The sequence below is a fragment of the Oncorhynchus nerka genome, linkage group LG10 (genome assembly GCF_034236695.1).
Source record: "Oncorhynchus nerka isolate Pitt River linkage group LG10, Oner_Uvic_2.0, whole genome shotgun sequence".
NCBI lineage: Eukaryota > Metazoa > Chordata > Actinopteri > Salmoniformes > Salmonidae > Oncorhynchus > Oncorhynchus nerka.
The window spans coordinates 57,263,031-57,288,100 of NC_088405.1; the positions used below are offsets into that span (position 1 = coordinate 57,263,031).

Below are 25,070 nucleotides of genomic sequence, written 5' to 3' on the forward strand. Positions count from 1 at the left end.
ACCTGCAGAACCACTCCTTTATTGGGGGTGTCTTGCTAATTGCCTATAATTTACACCTGTTGTCTATTCCATTTGCACAACAGCATGTGAACTGTATTGTCAATCAGTGTTGCTTCCTAAGTGGACAGTTTGATTTCACAGAAGTGTGATTGACTTGGAGTTACATTGTGTTGTTTAAGTGTTCCTTTTATTTTTTTGAGCAGTGTATATATATATATATATATATATATCCCATAATCTTAATTTTATTAACCTTTCTAATAGGAAATCCACTGGGCCAACCAAGTCTTGACACCTGATTTGCAAACAATGAGGTCATTTAATACATCTCATACAAAATGGTGACAGATGAATAGATCAAATCCAGAAAATGTCATAACATGGGCTTTTGATGTTGAAAAGTCATCACACATCATATTCATAACTTGATAAAATAAGCTCACTGTGCCCCAAAAGGGGCTACATAGAACCATCCCATTCTTACGTGCCAGATCCAGACAATAGTCCCCATCCCCATAGCTCACATTCAGGCTGACAAAATATATTTGTTTAGACACTGCAAGCCACAAAGTCCCCCAAACCAACATCCAGTGCCTCTGACCAAAATGTTCCGTGACTAAATCCTTTCGGGCAGGGAGAAACAGAGCCAGGCAGGGCTGTGTCAAACCTACAGATAACTGCCAAAATAAAGGGAAGACTAACTTAAAGCGTCTTAATAGGTTGCCGGACCACAACGAGCCATAACAGCTTCAATGCGCATTGGCATAGATTCTACATGGGTCTGGAAGTCTATTGGAGGGATGTGACACCATTATTACACGAGAAATGCAATCATTGTGTTTTGTTGGACATGGTGGTGAAAAGCACCATCTCGGGCACCGCTCCAGAATCTCCCATAAGTGTTCAGTTGGGTTGAGATCTGGTGACTGAGATGGCTATGGCATATGGTTTACATTGTTTTCATGCTCATCAAACCATTTAGTGCCCACTCATACCTTGTGGATGGGAGCATTGTCTTCCTATGGGGGGGGGCATAGCCATGGTAGTCCAAATAATCGGCAACTGGGCTTGCCCAGCATTTTTATACGTGACATTAAGCATACAAATTCTTAGGAGCCACACCTGTGTGGAACCACCTGCTTTCAATATACTTTGTATCCCTCATTTACTTATTTGCTATATTTTGGCAGTTACCTACAGTGGGGAGAACAAGTATTTGATACACTGCAGATTTTGCAGGTTTTCCTACTTACAAAGCATGTAGAGGTCTGTAATTTTTATCATAGGTACACTGAGACTGAAAATTGTGAGAGACCGAAAATTAAACAAAAATCCAGAAAATCACATTGTATAATTTTTAATTAAATAATTTGCATTTTATTGCATGACATAAGTATTTGATCACCTACCAACCAGTAAGAATTCCGTCTCTCACAGACCTGTTAGGGCTTCTTAAAAAAGCCCTCCTGTTCTCCAGTCATTACCTGTATTAACTGCACCTGTTTGAACTCGTTACCTGTATAAAAGACACCTGTCCACACACTAAAATCAGACTCCAACCTCTCCACAATGGCCTAGACCAGATAGCTGTGTAAGGACATCAGGGATAAAATTGTAGACCTGCAAAAGGCTGGGGTGGGCTACAGGACAATAGGCAAGCAGCTTGGTGAGAAGGCAACAACTGTTGGCGCAATTATTAGAAAATGGAAGAAGTTCAAGAAGACAGTCAATCACCCTCGGTCTGGGGCTCCATGCAAAATCTCACCTCGTGGGGCATCAATGATCATGAGGAAGGTGAGGGATCAGCCCAGAACCACACGGCAGGACTTGGTCAAATGACCTGAAGAGAACTGGGACCAGTCTCAAAATCATTAGTAACACACTACGCCGTCATGGATTAAAATCCTGCAGCGAACGCAAGGTCCCCCTGCTCAAGCCAGCACGTGTTCAGGCCCGTCTGAAGTTTGCCAATGACCATCTGGATGATCCAGAGGAATGGGAGAAGGTCATGTGGTCTGATGAGACAAAAATATTGCTTTTTGGTCTAAACTCCACTCGCCGTGTTTGGAGGAAGAAGGATGAGTACAACCCCAAGAACACCATCCCAACCGTGAAGCATGGAGGTGGAAACATTCTTTGGGGATGCTTTTCTGTAAAGGGGACAGGATGACTGCACCGTATTGAGGGGAGGATGGATGGGGCCATGTATCGCAAGATCTTGGCCAACAACCTTCCCTCAGTAAGAGCATTGAAGATGGGTCGTGGCTGGGTCTTCCAGCATGACAACGACCCGAAACACACAGCCAGGGCAACTAAGGAGGGGCTCTGTAAGAAGCATCTCAAGGTCCTGGAGTGGCCTAGCCAGTCTCCAGACCTGAACCCAATAGAAGATCTTTGGAGGGAGCTGAAAGTCCATATTGCCCAGCGACAGCCCCGAAACCTGAAGGATCTGGAGAAGGTCTGTATGGAGGAGTGGGCCAATATCCCTGCTTCAGTGTGTGCAAACCTGGTCAAGAACTACAGGAAACGTATGATCTCTGTAATTGCAAACAAAGGTTTCTGTACCAAATATGAAGTTCTGCTTTTCTGATGTATCAAATACTGATGTCATACAATAAAATGCTAATTAATTACTTAAAAATCATAAAGTGTTTTTCTAGATTCCATCTCACAGTTGAAGTGTACATATAAGTAGGAAAACCTACAAAATCAGCAGTGTATCAAATACTTTTTCTCCCCACTGTATATATAATGGTAGGGGAAAGACTAGAGACAGTCAGAGCCATTAGTCATTCACATCCAGTACCATTGTACTCAAATGTAACTATACAGATTTCTATTGATGTAGATCAGGATGGGCAACTCCAGTCCTCAGGGGCCTGATTGTTGTCACATTTCCCCCAACCCCAGCTGAAACGCCTGACTGGAACCAACACGACCCCGAACAACTTCTACCCCCAAGCCACGACTGCTAAATAGTTAAGCAATAGCTACCCAGACTATCTGCATTGGCACTAAGTCAAACTCATCACATACGTTGCTGTTTATCTACCCTGTTGTCTAGTCACTTTATCCCTCCCTATATGTACATATCTACCTCAATTACTATTATTCTATGTCTTTAAAAAAAATCTGCATTGTTGGGAAGACCAGTAAGTAAGCATTTCACTGAGTCTACACCTGTTAATAACAAAGCATGTGATGCCAATAATCAAGCTCTACAGTTTAGAATGCAATTAGTTTACAATCAGTTGTTTGCTATGGATGGGGGGAAAAGTGTGACACCAATCCACCCCCCCATCCCTGGTGGGCAATCTTCTTGCCTATAGAGTGCTCATACCAGGAGTGCATTCAGAACACTTCAACGTTTGCAACATTGCGCGACGGTTTGTATTGAATGACACATTTCCCCAAAAACACTACACACCGTTCTTCAACAGCTTTGGTGGTGGCATGATCAACATGGCTGTGACCATCTAAAAATCACAGAACTCATACTACACACCGTATGGTAACTGCCCCCTGGGCCATCATAATCACACTCTTCAACTGGTCGTTCAGTATTGAACACTACCCAGTAACATGCCTGGAAGACAAGACATACAAACCTGCCTGGCAACAAGCACACTGGCTCTCATTGTCTGAATTGCACAGTGCCAAACTGACCAATCAATCACAGTAAACATTGGACACATGTCTCTGGAACAGGGGGGGTGAAAGTATGAATGGTCACAGCACTGAGGGCATGGTTCATTATGCTTAATAGAGTGGTGTGTGTACAAGGCAATATAAAGGCAGACGTACAAACCTAAATCTCAGCTCTGGGAACTCTGTATGAGTCATAAAGGGCAAGGGTCCTCAATGAAAAAAACATACAAGAAAACAGTACGGGCTAAGAGTACAGCACCTGTGACAGTGAATAAATTACCAGGGGGGAGCTGGGACAAAATAAAGCAGGTGCTGAAATAAAGATCGGATGAGACGGGAGGCAGGGACTGGGTATGGGATAGTAAAGCAGCTCCAATTTAATCATTATTTCCTTGCCCTCTACATAAATTTGATTTTAAAAAGGAAAACAAAATAATAAGAATCAAAATCTCAAAACACAACAGCAGCTGGTACCAGTAAAAATGTTAAAAAATAAAGGGAAATTGAGTTGGAAGGTGGGGAGTGATGACAAAAATAGATTTGTATAACCTATCAGTGTGGCCTAGAGAAGGCCAAGCAGGCAGGAGGAGTGTGGCCTTGCTGTCAGTCACTTTGAATCAGTCATTAATGTAGAATGGAGAGGAACAAACCAAGACTAGCTCCATCCAGCCAGGTGATGAGTCACTGCTTCAAGTCAGGGAAACGTTGATATACGGCATCACATCCATGTCTTTTATTTGAAGGTCTGGGTCTCCCTCCTGACTACTTGCTTTCCTTCCACCAGTATCTCGGTCAAATCAGGGAAAGCCTTTCAATTGATTCATTTCTTGTCAGTCTCAACTACCTAGTAGTCATCCAAATCAAATAACTCATCGTCTTCTCCTTGGTACTCTATGGCCTGGAAATCCACCCTGTACCGCAAGATCCCTGTGGAGGTGAAGTAAAGGAAGAATCATAGTCTTAGGTAACTCTGCAGAGGTGCATTACAGTGAAAATATTTGTTTATATATTCACATGACCCCAGAATAATAGTAAAAGCCTTTGATTATACATTCATAACTAAACTCTTACCACCAATTCCACCAAAGCCCTTGACAAACTGGGATCCTTCTTGACTCTTGTCAGTGACAATCTCCAGACAGGCTCCAAACTTCTTATAGCTGTTGGCGAACCATTCAAGTAACGGCATGCTCTCGATCAGCTCATGCTCCTGCCCAGTCTGTATAAATACACCCACACCCCAAAAAGTAGATCAGGGAAAACTGCGAGATCCTTTATGAGAATTCTCCTTATAAAAGTGGTGGATGCAAAACACAGGAAGTAGACATAGGTGAAATTTAATAAGACTAAATTACATCACATTTTAAAAAGTGCCTCTAGAACCATAACAGAACTTCCTTCATACACTTGTGTAGGTTATGGAAAGAACTTCTCACTGACCTCTTTGTCTGTGAAGTGAGACTTGTCTTTCTCCTGCTCTGGTGTCAAATACAATGTTTTCTCATCTGGATCAGTGGAAAAGGTTGAACAGAACAGACATAGGGCAAGAAATAGAGAGACGTGTTAAGACCAGAATCCCGCAACTGAATGCATTTTGTATAGGGCGCACATCATTTACATACCTGTACCCTTCTCCACCATAGCAAGTCCCTCTGCTCCGTGGCATCTCAGGATGTATCTCATGGTATCCAGGTTCTCGTAGACAATCAGAATCTCAACAGCACCCATTTCCAGGGCTTTCAGTGTGTCTTCCACCCCAAAGCAGTACTTCCCTGTATCCTGGCTGATCTCATCAAAGTATCGTCCTGGGAGAAGAGGTCCTCTATATTATCAATATGACAACAGGATGAATCATGTCCATGCCAGAGAGACACTCATGATAGATATTGGAGTAGACATTCACACAAATGAACAAATCAGCTGTATCCAAGTACCTATAAGTTTCTTCTCCTGAATGAATTTAACATTGGAAAGCACTTCTGCGGACAGCTCAATGGCCTGGTTGAACCCATTCTCCCCACCATATGATATGTCAACCAGCTTCAGGATCTTTGCTTGTAGCCTCTGCATGGACATGAGTCAGCAATTCATCAGTCAACAAACAGATCACATATCAGACGTATAATGCTACAATGGCAATGCTGACAATGGCACCAGAAAACCCTGGAATGGTGGGTCTGGAGATACTGACCGGGTCAAACATATCGGACTGGCTGAGCTCCGTCTTGAAGTCAGCTGAACCAGCCAAGACCATGCCTGCTACGTTGACCTTGTCATTGGAAACAAAAAGCGTGACTGCCGTCTCCGCCACCTTTCGGACATAGTTGTGTCTCTTCTCCATCCTCAAACGAGCAAAACGCAAGGCAGACTGCCCTCCTCTGCCTGAAAGAAGACCATTTGTTATACGTGGTTGTGTGTGGACAGGCTGGCTGTAATTCTGTTCATGAGTGCATGTTGCATGTGAATGTAGGTTTTTTAACCGTGCTTCTTGGGTAGGTCCACAGTGAACTTGTGCAGCACTTCCCTGGTGTTTCCCTGCAGGGTTCCGAAGAGGGCGCCACTTCCATCAATCACAATAAAACCAAACTTGCTGTCATCTGACAGCAAGGCTGTAAGAGCCTAAGAGACAGAAAATACATTAGGTAAGATGTAATTTCTCATCTAAATAGAAGGTGGTCAATATTGACTGTCAGCTATGCATAACTTCAGGCTACACACACACACACACACAACACCAACTTGTTTCACCAAAACAGGCAACACAGATTTTTTTTTTATGTCAGAAAATACAATTTTGTGCAATCCAAAACTCCTTATTTCCCAGTTAGTCACAATAAGCCAATAGGCCCATAGGAAAGATAGTAAGGTGGGAATATAATGAACCCAGAGTATTGAACAACCTTACCTCTGTGTGGAACTTGTTGTCACAGAGATACAGAGAAGTGTTGATGGGTTTAAAAGGCTCAAAGTCAATATTGACTTTTTTCTCTTTGCCCTCGTCCGTCACAATGGTGCCACAGTATACAACCAAGCCGTTGGGAGGCACTGCAGGGTAAAAAAAATAATAAGTTAGCTCTCAGAGATCAATTGATTGAAATAAGAAATGCCCGTAACCAAGCCAGGACCACCCCAAATGACTTCATACAGAGAGAGAGGGTTTCACTACTGACTTCACACATACACACCTTTATTGTAGAGTTTGAGTCTCTGCTGTACAGAGGTGATGGCTCCGAGCACAGAGAGCCTGTTGACTCTGCTTTTAATATTGGATGCAGTGCCAAACTCATCAGCCAACATCTTGGCCACTCTGGAGATCTGATCCTTTGGAGGGATAATCAAGGAGATCATACTCGTACCATTCCTGAGAGGAGATCAACTGCATTAAAACCACGTTAAAACACATCCTTTGAGTAGAAAGTAAGTTGCACAGTAAGTCAAACGAAAATATGTCGGCAAGCTATTTATTGAAACAACTTTGTAAAAACAAGAACCACAATCTATGGATAGCTAAACCTGTCCTACAGATGTTTCCTTTTTACCTAAGCAAGCTAGGCCTTTTCATACACGTATAGTATTAAACCTGACTGCTCTAAGGCAAACTCTTATGACAGGTTGTCAGATGATGACATTATTACAGTAGTGGTCTTCATATTTTCACATTTTTGTTTTGACCATGTTGACAGGTGTGGGCCACAAGTTTTCTGCTGCCCCTAGTCAAGGGGGTGAAGGTCACAGTAGTTTGTTCACAGAGTGAACTCAAAACAACTTGACCCACTGCACTATATAGACAACCACTTGGGAGAGTGTTCATTGCACAGGACAGGTGTGGAATGTAGATAAGCTAAGGTCACTGAAAGGCATAGGAATTGCTTGACCTTTTGATCTAAAATCAACTACATCAGCTATTCCGGCTGACATGTCTATTGCCAGCCAGTCAAGGCGTGATGTGGCACTGACAGTTTTAACTTAGTGAAAACTGCCATGAAATTACAATTTAAATCAGAAAACTTGTCCAGTGTCAAACAATTTGAATGTAAAGATGACCTAGATATGGTTGGGCATCAGCTGTGTTTGCTATACTAAAATCATGTGTAGGTTTAGATAGTCAGCGGATCATACTAGTAGGCTAACTAGCTGTGAATTTCAGAGACTAGTATTGTCAGCTAGCTAGCTGTGAATGTAAAGAAGCCCTTGAAGTTACAAAACGAATAACTGCCTAGCTAACGTTTGCTGTGGTAACATTAGCTAGCTACATGACTACTCAAACTTTCGAAAACATAGATCACTGCCACTGACATGTGACTTAGCTTGTCAGCTAGCCGACTAGCTAGCTATGCGTTCAAATAAACATTCAAACTAACACCACTTGCTAGTTAGTAAGCTAGCTAAAACTTACACTAAAATAATTGTTAGCTAGCTCATATATGGGCCTGGTACCATTAACTTCCAGTTAGTGGCTCAATATGATGAAGAAAGTCACTGACAAAACCAGGCATTTGCCATGTCTTCCACTAGTCATGTCCACACGTACCCCCGAGCAGCTTCCAGACTTTTGATCAACTTCTTTATCTTCCATATCTCCACGTTCCTGTCTGCTGCGTTGGGGTCGTCCGCCATTTTTCCCGCGGTGTCTATTTAGGACCTAGTGTGAGGGTATGTAGTAACGTTAGCAGAAGCATCAAACTATGGACGGCGATATCAAGTTAACAACACAGACGGTTTGTTGTACGCCTCAAGAAAAATATAGCAACATTAAATGGATATATAATACTATTTCCCCAACACACCAGCAAGGACGATAATATTTGCCCAGCTGATCTTGTCACCAACCGGGTCCTAGTAGCTACCGGTATCGGCTGGGAAATGCCCTGGCTTTTAAATCATGCCCAGGCCCCAGAGTCCACCCCACTAGCTCAAGTATTGCGGAATGTCAACGTTATTAGAAACATAATTATACATATGGATTAAACGCCAATTCCTAACAATGATCGCTCAAAAACATGTAATGTTACTTGCCCCAAGTGCCGTTCTGTCTGCACGTTATCTCTCACCTATTTAATTTGTCGTCAGCCCTGACGTTGTTGAGCTCGAGCTCTACTCAAGCCGGTTTGTTGCTTCCCGATGGGGCCTCGTTATGTTGGTGTCGTCACTATTTACCACAGCCACAAATTCATAATTATGGTAAACCCTAGGTTGAAAATATATTGTCATCTTCCATTTAGGCTTAACCACCGCCCATTTCGACAATGTATTGTTTTACAATCTGATTTTAAACCTAACCTTAACCCTGACCACAGTGCTAACCTTATGCCAAATGTTGAATTAAGACCAAAAAAGCGATGTTTTGTTTTCACGAATTTTTACGACATAGCTGTGGCTTTGGTAACTAGAGACACGATTGATTTGTAGGCGGTTGAAATAATTCCGGTTGAGGATCACTTCCTGGAAACGACATAGTTACGGTTCACTCGGACATGTTTCATTGGGCTAAAGAGTGGATGGGTGGACCTGAGAAAATGCACCTGAAAACGTACCTGTAATCAGAGAGGAAGTCAATTCAGTGTGTTCCAATATTTTTGCTGTAGGCCAGGGTTTCCCAATCTCTGTTCACGTTTTGGTTTTTGTCCTAGTACTACACAGCTGATTAAAATAACAAGATTTGAATCAATTTTGAAATGTTGTGGCAAAACCAAGGACCGAGTTTGGGAAATGCTTCTGTAGGCTAATAAACCAAGTTTCCATCCAAGCTTTTTATGCGAGTAAAGTACATGTGCGATAAAAAAATGTCACGACAGGCCTGATGGAAACAGTTTTCGGTAATTTTTTAAAATATCGACAAAACAAAATACACTAGACAATGTGGGATATATATTTTTATGTGGGTAAAATGTAAAATTGGATAAAAATATAAAGTCGTAAAATAATAAATACATATCTGAATCCAAATTTAGTCCCACCGCACCATATTCCTACTGTGAAGACAGTGGTAGACTTCCTGATAATGATAGGAAGTCTTGCGTGAAGTGCGTGGTCTAATGACAGCTCGCTGTAACATGCACTGGTCGCGAGCGTTGCAAAAGTAAATGTACACACACGTTATTCAATCATTGTACCCACACTGCTCGTGTGCTGGCGGGCGCTAAAATAGAAGTTGATTCTATTTATGACGCAGAACTCGCTGCAAGTCTTGCATCTCCCATCTCCTAATTTATTTTTAGAAGCATATACCCACGTGCCATCTTCTCATTGGTTTTTAGTAACATACAGTAGCAAGAAAAAGTATGTGAACCCTTTGGAATTACCTGGATTTCTGCATATATTAGTCATAAAATTTGATCTGATCTTCATCTAAGTCACAACAATAGACGAACAGTCTGCTTAAACTAATAAAACACAAACAACTATACTTGCTCATGTATTTATTGAACAAGCCGTGTAAACATTCACCGTGTAGGGTGGGAAAAGTATGTGAACCCTTGCATTTAACTTCTTTCGGATAGGCCCCCCTTTTTTTATCCACTTTCTGCCTGAATGACATGCCCAAAGTAAACTGCCTGTAGCTCAGGTCCTGAAGCCAGCATATGCATACAATTGGTTCCATTGGAAAAACAACACTTAGAATTTTGTAGAAATGTCAAAATTATCACGTTCAGACCTTTATTTCCTTTGTTTTGTCTTTATTTAATATGGTCAGGGCGTGAGTTGGGGTGGGCAGTCTGTTTTTCTATGTTGGTTTTTGTGTTCAGCTTAGTATGGTTCTCAATCAGTGGCAGGTGTCGTTAGTTGTCTCTGATAGAGAATCATACTTAGGGAGCCTGGGTTTCACTGTTGGTTTGTGGGTGTTTGTTTCCGTGTTAGTGTTTGTCGCCACACGGTACTGTTCCGGTTTTCGGTTTCAGCACATCGTTTATTGTTTTGTATTTCAGTGTTCAGTTTGTTTTTAATAAATCGTCAAGAACACTTACCACGCTACATCTTGGTCCGATCCTTCTCCTCTTCAGACGAAGAGGAAATCTGCCATTACAAAAATAGTGTAGGAGAATATAACACAAAATATATTGTAGGAGAAAATCCAAAGAAAAACTAACTGGGATTTTTTTGGGGCGAGACCATCCTCTTAGAATTTTATTTTTTTCATTTTTTTCATTTCTTTATTTTTTTTTTATTGGAGAAAAATCAGTATACATATAAGTATACAAACAGACAATGATAACATATGCTAGGGGGTACAACAAATGACAGATTATACAAAGACCTTAAAAGATGCACACATATTGATTGTTATAACAGCTTTCTTATTAGACGAATGTATAATGGTCTTAATGTACTGCTCGATTTCCTTATAGAAAACACAGAAGTGTGTTTTTTTAATTAGTAAATTTACATTTATGAATATTACATTTTGCCTTTAGCACAATTATATTTATAAGGTCCTCTTAGAAACGCAAGAGAAATGTCATGTTGTATATTGTCATATTGATGCAATTCATATGGCTTCCACTGGGTGTCAGCAGTCTATGTTCAAAGTTTCAGGCTTGTAACTTCAAAAACAAATAAAGTAGTTTCCGAAATAAATATTATAGTTTGATTACATTTTAGGGTGTATGTGGAGTAAATACAAACATATTTTGACTTTTGGATGTAGATATTTGTAGATTTTTGTATTCCTTTCTTTGCAAGTTGAACGAGTGGATTACTCAAATCGATGGCGTCCATCATGCCGCTTATTTAAATAGCAAGTATCACTTACTCCTGATTCGGCGCACACAGATTCTCGAACCTATGACCTCTGTCTTGCTAGCACATGTAGCCGCCCTCCTAAAGGATCTTACCAGTCAGCGCTAAAAGAAAAAGCTAGCTAGGGAGTACATTTCACACATCCCACTTACTCCAACTTTGAGCTGAGTGCAACTGTAGATCTGGGTCAAGGCACCACTGTAAAGGACACAACACTGCCTGTTTAGTGATTACCACTACCTGATTCAGCTCACACTGAGGCTTGAACCCAGGACCTCTGCCTTGGTAGCACACATGACCACCCTCCTGAAGTGCCTTACCAATTGGCACCACACGAGCAAGCTAGCTATTTGGTGGTGCAAGTGGGGATGTTTCAGGCTGAGGAGTGTGCTGCAACAGCATCAATAATACAGGCAGGCCTACTCAATAATAATAATTTTATTTAAAAATGTCTAAATATTTCAATACAAACATTTTTTTTTTTACAAATGTAAAATACTCTTGTCTACACACATTCATCAGCATTCCGCCAAGGTTATCCTACTACTTTACAGGCAGAATGATTTAATGTGAATATATATATATATATATTTTAATATAGAGGAACACAACTACAGCGAGCCTACACTACATCTCAAAGTGGAGTGCAATCCCAGAATTTAACAACACACTATGGATCTAAGTTTGAAGGTTTTATACAAAGTTCTTATACAGAGAACACCCCTCAATTCCCATCAGGGTTTCTTGGCATTCTTGCTAAGCTTGTCACCAAGCTGTTGGATCAAGTCAGCTAGTTCCTCTGTGGCCTGAGACTTCTCCTCCAGGAGCTCATATCGCAGGCTGGAGATGTCCTGCTTGATCTCCTTCAGCTCACCTGCAAGGCATGCACCACAGGTTATTGAGGAGTATTCCACAACAGCTTTGAGATCTTACATAAATGGATAGGAATCATTCTCACCTTCGTTGATTTCGTCATTTTCACTGTCAACCTGAGCCTTTAGCACATATCTCTTAATGAGCCTCTTCATCAGTTTCTTTCAAGAAAATAGGGAGAATCAGAACTTTAGAGACAACAGTTCAGAATGTAGCATGTCTGAATATCGTCTGATCTTGCTAATTAATCAAATTGACCTGTATGAAGGAAGTACCTGGTATCGAGTAGGATGTTTGATGGGTTTTCTAATGGTGAAGTCATCCTGCCCTGGTGTCCTGGTTTGAGGTCTGTACTGATTAAGCTGAAATGGAACAGAAACCACACACCCATTAAAATTTCATTAATTAAAGAGGAAGATATATAACTGGCTACAGCCTCTCCCTAAAAGCCAACTTCTGACCTTAAATCGCAAATTGATCATGGCTGTCTCACGCTGGTTGTCACGGTGACGAGCTTTGGCCTTGCACAGCCTCACCAGACAAGCCCTTGTGCGCAGAGCTAGGTAGTAGAAAGACTTGGGGCTGGGAACCAGGTTAAATGGTGGGGGCAAAGTACGCCCCTCGTCAAAGTAGGATAGCCAGAGTTTGGCACGGGCAAACTTCCACTCCACATCAGCATCCTCCTGTTGAGATTGAGACAGGCCATGATATAAATGGAGAGTAGTGATAGGTGAGGGGCAATGACTCAGTTTGGAGCACAATCATACAATTCATCTAATATGGTCTGATTATTTTATCACAACTGCTCACAACAGTGTACTCACAAAATGGTACATGAATACAACATGAACATAACAGTATAACAACTCACCCATACTGTAAATTGACATAATTCCACTCTGACCTCAAATCATTGATTATTGACAATATATCTCCTGTGAATTCCCTAGTGGTGTTTAGGCCTATTGGTTCCTAGTCTCACCTCAATCTCTTGATAGGAGTGATTGATCATTGCAATCAGCATGTTGAGCAGTACGATTACCATGGTTACATTGTAGACGCCAAAGAGAACATAACCAATGTTCTCTATGAACTTATGGTCATACTTCAAGACCACAGAGATAACCTCGGACAAGCCGAAGATGGACCAAAATAGAGTCTTAAAGCTCTCCTCCACCCTGTGAACACACATAATCAAACAAAACACACACGCGTGCAAACGCACACACACGGACATGAATAAATAACACACAAATGAATACATAGACATACATACATACATCTCTACTCAAAGCACTTAATTTACAGGAACAGGCAGGAGGGCACTTACGTGGTGAAGGCGGGGTTGTACTTGGCACCAAGGTAATAGGAATATAGATTGAACATGCCAATCATGAACGCTAGGAAGACCATTATGAAGATGACCATGAACTTGAAGATGTCCTTGACCGTCCGGCCGAGGGAGATTTGAAGAGGGCCGAAGCTCTCATTGGCAGGCAAGATGTAGGCAATGCGGGAGAAACTGAGCACCACCGCAATGGAGTACAAACCCTCGGAGATCAGCTGAGGGTCGGAGGGTAACCACCTGTTCCTGGCTGAGAGAGAGAGAGAGTTGCTGTTAAATGTCACTTTGTGACCTGGGGACTGACTCAGGTTCTATGACATTTCGATAAAAAATGTGTTATTCACATGGAATTGCTCATTAGGTGGTACTTCACATGGGAGACTCTAGAAACATCTGTGCAAACACCTTTTTATCTTGGCGCTATATAAGGTTCTACCTGCAGTCTGATCACACAACACTGCGTATGTCAATCAAAAATAAGTGTATGCAAGGTGATATATTTATTTAGGCATGAAAGAGGAAGACATCACAAAACAGTTCTGAGATCTGGGACTTGAAAAATACTCATTTCAAAACAGATAGAACCTCATAGTACCAAGCCTTGAATTTTCATATCATAGGTTGCAGTCCTCTTTTTACATAACTTTTTTTAATCACCGCTTTTTCAAAAGAATGACCAGAGATTAAGCATTGTTATTATCATTCTCTAAGTGTCACTGACCATGGGTGTAGTATGCTACATTTGGTGGCAGTGAGGCGTTGCTCAGGTCTATGTTGGGCATGTTGGGCACATACATGTCCACATACAGCTGGGCCTCAGAGGCCCTCAGGAAGGCCATGAGCCGAGCTGTGAAGGATGCCACGAAGATGGACAGCATGCCAAAGTCTAGCACGTTCCACAGGTGCATGATGTACTCCCTAGGCCCATCAGCCCAGATCTCCTTACACTCCGACCAGATCATCCCTAATGAAGAGAGTGCTTTTCAGTAGGTGCAAAAGCTCTCTGTTTTGAGCATACGAGTGGTATGATTTGAATACTTTAAGATTTTATTCATGGTGAAGAGACAGGTACAAAGACATATGAATAGACTAGATAATAAAGTCTCTCCCACAAAAGCAGCTGTTTGAAAACCAGAATAAATTACCAAGCACCCAATTCATGATGAGCATCTCAGTCCAGGAGAACTGACTGGTTTTGACCCTGAACACCTGATGAGGGTGGTCTGTTATTGTCTCATTGGGAAGGTTCTTGACCCCTTCGAAGCGGTCCGAGGCATTGATTACCAGTAGTCCAAGGAAGATCGTGAATGACACAGCATGGGCCACAAACTTCATGAAGGGACTGCGGAGAATCTGACCCAACTGATATAGAGGAAATCAACCGCATAAATGGCAACCATCAACCTCATGATATAAACATATCACTATTTTTAATAACACAAACGTGTTAATGAGTGATTCTAAGAACACAATAGAAAGGGGATTGTGTGTACCTTACTGCAGGGCATGACCCAGTATGCGATGGCGAGGAAAGGAAGGCCGATCGCCACTCCCAGGACTGTCCAGCATTTGACCCCAACAGACTGCTGCCTAAGTCCAGCTAGGTTCTCATACCACAGGGTCAGAAGCTGCTGCTGGCAGTTAGGATGGGCCACAAACTACAGAGACATGATGAAAAATAACTATGACAAACTACAACATTGATAACCATAGGCCAAGGGTGACTGCTTTGTCATACCTTGCATATTATTGTGTTGTAGAATCCATTGTTGGATGTGAAACAGCTGTAAAACACAGATTTAATTTATATCCCATTCCAGATTGCCTCTTAAATAAACCCTTTATAGGGGACGTGAAGATTGGGAGAATATAATCAAATGTGTCTTTCTCATTGTGCTCTTGAGACTGATTGCAATTCAAATTTAAGACTATTAAATCACGCTAGACACAATAACAGAGATGTACAAAGACAAACACCAGAGTTAGGAAACATTTAAAATAGCATGTTTGATTTCAGATTAGGGTTGAGTGGGTTCAGCTAACCTTTTTGACCTCATACTTAATGGCCAGTTTGACCCGGATGAGGCAGGGTCGACTGTGATCACTGGGCAGAGCTTGGTCCACATCCCCATTCAAAATGGCCTCCACCTCCTCCGTGTCTCTGCATAAGTCAAGCACTCCCACCACAAAGTCTTTACACTGCATGGACAGCTTCCTGTAGTCATTCTACACAGAGAGTAGAGAGCGAGAGAGAGAAAGGGAGAAGGATAGGGAGAGAAAGAAAAGGAGAGGAAAAGAGATGTGAGAATTATTTAAAATGAGGCAAACCCCAGGGGTCACACCTTTTGGTGAATTGTTAATGTCAGTCTCTCACTTTTTGCTCTACATGTAAAATATTCCAATAGAAACCTGGAAAACCACAGACCTTTTCTGCACTGACAAAGGCTGTGTATATTTTCTTATCTCATTCAGGCAGGGTGTGTGGGTGTGAGTTTGCATGCCACTGTTTGTGTTGGTCACACATGGTTCTTTATAATGTGCATAAACTGTGTATGCATGCATTTGTACGTCTTTCTGTGGTTGTCCCTCAGACAGAGGAGATACAGTGTGTGTCCTTGTGTGTGTGTGTCTGTGTTTATACCCATCTATGTTAAACCTCCACCCAAACTTTTTGCAGAGGTCTGTAATCAGTATAAATTAATGTTGCGATTATTTCTAACCGGTCAATGACCGATTTGAGATTGGGACCAATCTTCATTTTCTCACAGCGGGTTCCAATAATATTAGAGTGTGTCATTTGGTGAAGTATGCTGTACATGGACTAACTGATTTGATCTCTTCCCAATTAATCATTTCTGTGAGTAATCAAAAGACAAAAGTCAGCTCTAGGGCTTTCACAAAAATATCTGCACAAAGCTTTTAAATATTGCAAAATGAGTAAGAGGGGGGAGAGCATGTGTGAGAGAAAGCAAGCCAATACATTACATAGGTGAAAAGTAAACCCTTTCCTTCACCCTCAAGCTTGGTCTTTGTGTTTCTCTCACCTTGAACTCAGTCTCGATGTTGGCGAGGCGAGCCAGCTCGTTGCTGAGCTCCAGAGCTGTGAATACAGGGTCCTCACTAGACAGGGAGAGGTAGGCAGCGCTGGCTAACCCTTTATAGGCATTCATCCTGGAGCGGGAGTGGCTGAACGAGTCACGGCACTGCTTGTCATGACACTCATTACATTTACAAAAGTAATCATGGGGTTTCTCGATGCGTGCTCCCTTCATCAACAGAGTGTGCACTATCTCATACTCCTGGCAGTGTGCAGCCAAGATGACCGGGGTCACGTCATGGGAAAAACGTGTACCGTCTTCATCGTAAGCATAAAAGTCATCATCTCTTAGCTCCTGCTCCAGGGGGCTTAGGGTTAGGCGCAGCCCACCTCCGAATGCAGGGTGGGCCAGGATAGCCTCTACGATCCGCACATAGCCCTTACTGATGGCAAAGAGTAGACCATCCCCCACACGCGCCAGCCCCTCCTTCTTCAGCAGCAGCTCTGTCACCTCCAAGTGCTCATTACCCACAGCCAACTGCAGTGCATTCTGGCCCATGTAGTCCACACAGTTGACGTTGAGGGTCTTGGACTCCTCCAGCATCTTACGCACCACTGGGATGTTCCCGTACTCAGCAGCATCTAGGAAGCGCTCCTCCTCTGAAGTGAGACTGGTGCCCCGCTCACTGAACATGTAAGCAGGCCCACGGATAGCCTGCCGACGGCCCTTCTCTCGCACAGTCGTTTTTCTACGGTGCATGTTCTCAACTCTGGATGGAGAAAGGCGGTGACAAAAAAACACTATTCAGACTACAAGGAAGTGGACAGGAACTGAAGAGAAGAGTAAGCTGAAGAAAACAACATTCAGTGCAGATGTTTATTTAGACTTTTCCAAATGATAGAGTCGGGAGTGCTTTAATAGTTTTTTTGTTAGCTACAATGGCATGAGTATGTAATTTCAGCATGTATAATACACAACATTCTTAGTCTCCACAGATTTTTTTACTAAGCCATTGGATGACAGGTGTGTCTCTATGAAGATAGGTGTGATCTGCATCTGTTGAATGATGGCTTTATTTGACAGCCAGAGGTTTGCTGTGTGTGGGCCTACAGTACTAGCTAAGCAAGACATATACTTAAGTTACTGATGGTGATGCAAGGTCCATGAGCTTGCATCAAGGTCCATGAGCTCAACAGGATACAGTAGTTTTACACATTTGGTTATATTATGTTTGTTTACAAATACTCAAAATGGGAGTGTTAGACATAATAGGAATGTCATATCATAGCAGGCCTACCCATAAATAATGTAGTATCTCATAAATAATGTAGTAAGACAGGTGTAGGAAGACAGTTGTACTAAACTTAAGACGGATTTATAAATTATTTTTCAGGAATCTATGGCTATACCATGGTCAACCCACACAGACAGTGTGGTGAAGAAGGTATACCAGCACCTCTTCAACCGCAGGAGGCTGAATAAATTAGATTTAGCCCCTAAGACCCTGACAAACGTTTACAGATGCACCAATGAGAGCATCCTGTCGGGCTGGTACGGCACTGCACCGACCGCAACCGAAGGCCTCTCCAGAGGGTGGTGAGGTCTGCCCAATGCATCACCGGGGCATACTGCCTACCCTGCAGGACATCTACAGCACCCGGTGTTACAGGAAGGCCAAGAATATCATCTAGGACCTCAGCCACCCTGTCATGCCCTGACCTTATTTTTTTATAGGTCAGGGTGTGACGAGGGTGGTATGTGTGTTTTAGTCTTGTCTAGGGTTTTTTGTACATCTATGGGGTTTTGGTTTGTCTAGGTAAATGTAGGTCTATGGTGGCCTGAATTGGTTCCCAATCAGAGGCAGCTGTTTATCATTGTCTCTGATTGGGGATCCTATTTAGGTTGCCATTTTCCATTTTGGTTTTGTGGGTTTTTGTCTATGTGTAGTTGCGTGTCAGCACTCGTGTTTATAGCGTCACGTTCGTTTTGTTATTTTGTTCAAGTGTTCTTTGTTTTAATAAAAGAAGAATGTATTCATCTCACGCTGCACTTTGGTCTCATCGTTATGACGAACGTGACAGAATAACCCACCAAACAAGGACCAAGCAGCATGAAAAGGAGGAACAGCGCTTATTGGGGAGATGGACCTGGGAGGAGATATTAGATGGGGCAGGACCTTGGACACAGCCGGGGGAGTATTGCCGTCCTAAGGAGGAGTTAGAGGCAGCGAAAGGGGAATGGCGATACTATGAGGAGAAATAGAGGAGAATAGAGGAACAGCGAAGAAATGAAGGTACACGGCTAGCACGGAAGCACGAGAGGTAGCCCCAATATTTTTCTTTGGGGGGGGGGACGCGAGGGAGATTGGCTGAGTCAGGTAGGAGACCTGAGCCAACTCCTCGTGCTTACCGTGGGGAGCGTGTAACTGGTCAGGCACCATGTTATGCAGAGATGTGCAAGGTGTCTCCAGTGCTCTATTCTAGCCTGGTGCGCTCTATTCCAGCTCCTCGCATTTTCCGGGCTAGAATGGGCATCCAGCCAGGACGTATTGAGTCAGCTCTATGTTCTGGATCTCCAATGAGTCTCCACGGTCCAGTGTATCCTGTGCTTCCTCCCCGCACTTGCCCTGAGGTGCGTGTCCCCAGCCTGGTACCACCAGTGCCGGCACCAGGCCTCCAGTGCGCCTCCAAGGTCCAGTACGCCCTGTTCCTGCTCCTCGCACTCGCCCAGAGGTGCGTGTCCCCAGCCCGGTACCACCAGTGCCGGCACCACGCACCAGGCCTATAGTGCGCCTTGGCAGTCCAGTACGCCCTGTTCCTGCTCCTCGCACTGAGGTGCGTGTCCCCAGCCCGGTACCACCAGTGCCGGCACCACGCACCAGGCCTACAGTGTGCCTCGGCAGTCCAGAGCGTCCGGCGACTGTACCCAGTCCAGAGCATCCGGCAACAGTACCCAGTCCAGAGCATCCGGAAGCAGTACCTGTCGGGAACCGCAAACGACGGGCCACTACCCGGAACCGTAAACGACGGGCCACAGCCCGGGGTCTCCAACGAAACGACAGGCCTCCAGGCGATGGGCCACAGTCCACAACATCCGGCGATGATCCACGCATTGAGGGTCCCCAGCCCGGGGCCTACGGCGAGGATCCGCAGTCTAGAGCCTCCGACGATGATCCACGGGTCAGTGCTAAAAGAGCGGACTCAGTGTAAAGAAGGGGGCGGCGTCCAGAACCAGAACCGCCACAGAGGTTAGATGCCCACACAGACCCTCCCATATAGGTTTAGGTTTGCGGCCGGGAGTCCACACCTTTTGGGGGGGAATCTTTGTTTTCTTTATTATTTTGGTGAGGTCAGGGTGTGACGAGGGTGGTATGTGTGTTTTGGTCTTGTCTAGGTTTTTTTGTACATCTATGGGGTTTTGGTTTGTCTAGGTATATGTAGGTCTATGGTGGCCTGAATTGGTTCCCAATCAGAGGCAGCTGTTTATCGTTGTCTCTGATTGGGGATCCTATTTAGGTTGCCATTTCCATTTTGGTTTTGTGGGTTATTGTCTGTGTGTAGTTGCATGCCAGCACTCGTGTTTATAGCATCACATTCGTTTTGTTTAAGTGTGCTTCGTTTTAATAAAAGAAGAATGTATTCATCTCATGCTGCGCCTTGGTCTCATCGTTATGACGAACGTGACACACCCGAGCCACGGCCGGTTCACCCCGCTACCATCCAGAAGATGAGGTCAGTACAGGTGAATCAAAGCTGGGACTGAGAGACTGAAAAACAACTTCTATCTAGGCCATCGGACTGTTAAATAGTCACCAGCCTCCGCCCAGCCAGCCAGCCTCCGCCCAGTACCCTGCCCTGAAATTTAGTCACTGTCATTAGCCGGCTACCACCCAGTTACTCTACCATGCACCTCAGAGGCTGCAGTCCTATGTACAGTGCATAGTGATGGAACACCGGTCACTATAATGATGTTTACATATTATTTTACCCACTTCATATGTATATTTTCTGTAGTCGTCAAGGTCTATCCTATTTAACTATTGCACTACATATACTATTCTTCAGATATACTGCACATTCTATCCATATACTGTCCATATTGTCTATTACATCCCATCACACACACACACACTCCTGACTCTGACATTGCTCATCCTAATATTTCTTAATTCCATTATTTTACTTTTGAGGTTGGTGTGTATTGTTGTGTACATTTTGCACATTATAAAAGGCAAGCTTGTTCCTTTGATTTGACCTATAGCAAAAATCTATGTGACTTCTCCACTGAGCCAACCTGGAGTACAGGGGTAGCTACACCATTTTCCCCATTATCCCCTGTGCATTTATACCTGTGTTCTCTGTTTGTCTTGTCTCGTCAAGCCTACCAGCATGTTTTTCTATATTCATTTTCGCTTTAGTCCCTGTTTTCTAGTTCTTCCGGTTTTGACCATTCTGCCTGCTCTGAGTCTGCCTGCCGTTCTGCACCTTACAGACTCTGCCCTGGATTACCGACCTCTGCCTGCCCTTGACCTGTTTGTCTGCCCCCTGCATTGTAAATAAACTTCTATGATTCAAATGATCTGCATCTGGGTCTTATTCTGAGTTCTGATAGTTACACAGTAGGTAGTGTAAAGCAGAGCACAGAATTTTCGACCAACCTTTACTTGGTCATACTTCCTCAATTCCGACTTGGAAGACAACCATCTTCTAAACTTCAATGTCTAGTTCCAAGGGGTTCATTTGAATTTAGAAAATGATCCGTTATTAAATAAATGTTTTGCTCCATGAAGTAATACAACGGGTACAAATCTTCTCATTGATCGAGACGAGTGTCACCATGTAATTCAGCACTTTGCGGTGGACACCCACATTTCTCAATCAATGAGAGAAGATTTGAAATAGAAAAGATGGCGGCTCTATGCCTGTCAATGCTCTTGTCTATTTCAAACTCTCAAGTGTTTGAAATTCCAAAAACGATCGACAATGAATAATGTAATTTCTTGGAATAGCCCTGTCTGACTTAAAATATTTCTCAATACACCATTTAAGGTGTCTTACGGAGTTTACATAAATCCAGTTATTAAGTTACATTTCAAGATAAAATAATTAGGTTGTTCCTTTAGATGATCTTGATAGCTGATACTTTGGTCTTTGAAAATGTGTACTAAAAAGAGTCTTTCAAGAATCCCTGACACTGGGTAAGTTCACTACTTTTTTTTTGGACAAGCTATGTTTTCAATAATATGTTTCCATTAATTTGAATTATTTCCAGGGATACACAACATCCTGAAATATATGTAGATATGTTTGTTAGAAATAATAGTATACTTCCCTTGATGCTGTGGTGTAGTGGAGGGTATACACAGGTATACCCACTTATTGTATGTGAGCATACTCGTTTCTTAATAATCCCCACGGATGCATATCAAAGTAGTGTAGTGGCGGTATGCGCCAAATCAATTAATAAGGCTGATGGAACAGATCAGAATATTTAGCTTAAAATGTTGATGAACTATTACATCATCACATTTTAGGCGCAGCAATAGAGGTAGGCCTATGTACGATTGTTCCAAAATGCAATTTGCCGGAAAAACAGTTCTAAAATGAGCACTGCGCATAGCGGTTTCAAGGACAGAGATTGAAATATCAGTTAGACATTTTGAAAGAGGGAAGATCTAAAGATGCAACCACCATCGTGAGTTGCTAATATGACTATGAAATGACAACGAACGAAAGTTGAAAGAAAACCAACAGAACAGGAGAATGTATAAGAAGTCTATGTGAACGTATGAGGAAGTCTTTATAAAAATAATTGCCGACACGTTTCTATGGTGGGATTTTGGCTATAGGTAACTTTGAAGCAAGATAAGACATTCCTCATATGAAGTAAAACGTCCAGGTTTCAAACAATTAACGGACAGGAAAAATATAGCCATACTAATGATACTCTATGCCTACCAGGCAGAATGATATCATGATTATTTGCGTTAATCCATTGGCCATCTGTTTTGCAAACTCCATCTCCTGTACTACAGAAACACTGCTAACTGACAACAGTGCTAGGTGCCTGTGCACTTGAATTGAAGGTTAACTACACTGAAAAATCTAAATGTCTTAGATTTTTTCCAGACATCAAGAGTGATCTTCCGAGGAAGCACTGAGTAAGCATTGTGGTTTAAGCATTGTTTTGGAAAAATGCATAAAAAAAAAAAAGTGACATTAAAATAATTGGGATCGTTGTACCATCCACGGGACAGTGGAGCTAATGTATGCTAATGCGATTAGCATGAGGTTGTAAGTAACAAGAATTTCCCAGGACATAGACATATCTGATATTGTCAGAAAGTTTAAATTCTTGTTATTCTAACTGAACAGTACAATTTACAGTAGCTATTACAGTGAAATAATACCATGCTATTGTTTGAGGATAGTGCACAATTTTGAACACAAAGCTATTAATAAACAAATTAGGCACATTTGGGCAGTCTTTATACACAATTTTGAACAGAAATGCAATGGTTCATTGCATCAGTCTAAAACTGCACAAATTGCTGCAATCTCGTGGCCAAAGTCTAGATTCCACCTGGGCTTGAATAATACATTATGGCCTTTCTCTTACATTTCAAAGATGATGGTTAAAAACAAAAACAAAACGAACAGTTTTTTTTTTCTTTGTATTATCTTTTACCATATCTAGTGTGTTATGTTCTCCTACATTCTTTTCACATTTCCACAAACTGTTTCCTTTCAAATGGTATCAAGAAAATGCACATCCTTGCTTCAGGGCCTGAGCTACAGCTAGTTAGATTTGGGTACGTCATTTTAGGCGAAAATTGAAAGAAAACGGGGCGGATCCTTATAAGAGGTTTGAGCAAAAACCTGAATAATAAAAGAAAAATCAGAAACCTTTGAATTTCTGACTCAGGTGACGGACTTATGTATCATTCAGTAGTAGACCTACTATTAGCCTACTTGCACAGTACAGTTTGGGTTGGCCTGGCTATGAACGACAAATATGGGAATTATAATTGTAGGTAATTCAGAGTGTATGTCACATGTTTGTCATATTATTTTTCACACAGGGCCTATTTCCTTCGCTGAGCGGACCGTTTGGGACATTTTCGGCTAAATTAGAGTATACCCACTTCACCAGGCACCACTGCCTTGATGTAGAATGTAAAAACTGGCTCAACATACACCACTCTCGGTAATATGATAACATGTCCTGATATTATTATGGTGGTTATTTACGGTATCGCCCAACAAGTGTCGCACTTACGTTTTCTGAGGTGAGTTGCTGTGATCGTACTCAGAATGATCCCACTGGCTGTTGAAATCGTGCAGCCCGACATCTGAATTCCAAGGGATTTCTTTTACTTGAGACTGATATGCACCGTTGTGGTCCTCATATGTATTCATCGAGACGATTTGTTGGTCGTGATGGTTGGCGTCACTGTACACCGTGTTATCATACCACTCTCCTCTCGGATTCTGTCGTCGTCTGTATAAAGCATCTGGCAGAGTCATACATCGGGTTAAAATTGGGGGATTAAAAAACTGGGTGTCATCGACGACAGTGGATGGTAATGGTTGAGGATCAACCTCCCACTGCTCAGATGCGCTCTCATGACAGTCTCTATTAGGTGGGGAGGAAAGCGCTGCTGCCCTCATCACGAGTGTATGGCTCCAGGTGTCTTTACCTCTCGTCCAGTTCCAACAGTCTTCTAGTGGTTCTGAATAGAAAGATTGACCAAATAGTTAACCATAAAACACTCTTGAGCAGTCGCAATAAATTGACAAGAGAAAATCTCTCTCTCTCGTTCTCTCTCTGCAACTGATACACGCCTAAATATGGAGTAGGCTGTAATCCAATTCAATTGGGACCTTTTTGTCTGTCAGCCAGTGGTAGCCTAATCAAAACGGCTTTTCAGTTTTCAACTCTTCTCTGAAAGGCTTGACATGAACTCAACTCCTGTGTGATCTGTAGTGGAGTAGGTACCCATATATAACATGTCAGGTGCACTAATTGCCGCCTGTGAACTGCCAAATCTTCTCTGATGAATTGGGTCTGTCTATTAAATCCCAACATCCTGTTGTGGGGCTTTGATCCACTTCAAAGGCGCAAACAGGGCTGTTCTGTAGTGCAGCATGTTGTACATTATGCTAATCTAATGTGACTGCACACCATCCAAGCTAAAACAATTTTGTCTTTGCCAGAAAACATAACTAATTTGGCCCTCAGCTTCCTCCTTTCTGCATTGAGGATTGAAAGATATTTTGTGGCTGAAGGTTTTATTTTAAGGATTTTTTAACTTGAATGATGTGTGGTCGGGCCCTGATTTTGTGAGAATTTATAACAAATCATAATGTGTATGCAATCTTGCTTGCACCCATTCATCTAATTATTTTCAGTGGATTAGATTAGAATAC

General features: G+C 42.5%; 2 protein-coding genes across 3 annotated transcripts; both read right to left on the bottom strand.

Moving 5' to 3' along the window:
- Window positions 1-299: 299 nt before the first annotated feature.
- On the bottom strand, window positions 300-9,032 carry LOC115135701 (eukaryotic peptide chain release factor subunit 1). Of its 2 annotated transcripts, none has more exons than XM_029670675.2 (11): window positions 8,700-9,032; window positions 8,180-8,290; window positions 6,834-7,009; window positions 6,554-6,693; window positions 6,129-6,267; window positions 5,840-6,030; window positions 5,583-5,712; window positions 5,271-5,453; window positions 5,089-5,153; window positions 4,720-4,867; window positions 300-4,575 (listed from the first exon to the last, which is right to left on the bottom strand). In XM_029670675.2, the coding sequence occupies exons 2-11, from the start codon at window positions 8,263-8,265 to the stop codon at window positions 4,493-4,495; spliced, it is 1,341 nt and encodes a 446-aa protein (XP_029526535.1). In that variant the 5' UTR covers window positions 8,266-8,290; window positions 8,700-9,032; the 3' UTR covers window positions 300-4,492. The 2 variants fall into 2 exon arrangements, with proteins under 2 accessions (XP_029526535.1, XP_029526537.1); XM_029670677.2 differs by having other exon boundaries at window positions 8,665-9,032.
- Window positions 9,033-11,551: 2,519 nt separating this feature from the next.
- LOC115135702 (short transient receptor potential channel 7-like) lies at window positions 11,552-24,663 on the bottom strand. The gene is made up of 12 exons (XM_029670678.2): window positions 23,920-24,663; window positions 16,648-17,410; window positions 15,647-15,829; window positions 15,097-15,261; window positions 14,749-14,965; window positions 14,325-14,567; window positions 13,589-13,853; window positions 13,241-13,436; window positions 12,720-12,941; window positions 12,534-12,620; window positions 12,344-12,419; window positions 11,552-12,259 (listed from the first exon to the last, which is right to left on the bottom strand). Exons 1-12 carry the CDS (start codon window positions 24,309-24,311, stop codon window positions 12,120-12,122), a joined length of 2,949 nt encoding a protein of 982 aa, XP_029526538.1. The 5' UTR covers window positions 24,312-24,663; the 3' UTR covers window positions 11,552-12,119.
- Window positions 24,664-25,070: the final 407 nt, after the last annotated feature.

What these genes read in the sequence shown, in the direction of transcription:
- LOC115135701 (XM_029670675.2), bottom strand. Translation starts at nt 8,265, where the DNA reads ATGGCGGACGACCCCAACGCAGCAGACAGGAACGTGGAGATATGGAAG. An exon ending in AGTCTGGAAGCTGCTCGGGG is followed by an intron (nt 7,010 to 8,179) that starts GTACGTGTGGAC and finishes ATCTCCTCTCAG; the next exon opens with GAATGGTACGAGTATGATCT. An exon ending in ACTCAAACTCTACAATAAAG is followed by an intron (nt 6,694 to 6,833) that starts GTGTGTATGTGT and finishes TTTACCCTGCAG; the next exon opens with TGCCTCCCAACGGCTTGGTT.
- LOC115135702 (XM_029670678.2), bottom strand. Translation starts at nt 24,311, where the DNA reads ATGAGGGCAGCAGCGCTTTCCTCCCCACCTAATAGAGACTGTCATGAG. An exon ending in TGATCAATTTGCGATTTAAG is followed by an intron (nt 12,621 to 12,719) that starts GTCAGAAGTTGG and finishes GTTCCATTTCAG; the next exon opens with CTTAATCAGTACAGACCTCA. An exon ending in AACATCCTACTCGATACCAG is followed by an intron (nt 12,420 to 12,533) that starts GTACTTCCTTCA and finishes TTTTCTTGAAAG; the next exon opens with AAACTGATGAAGAGGCTCAT.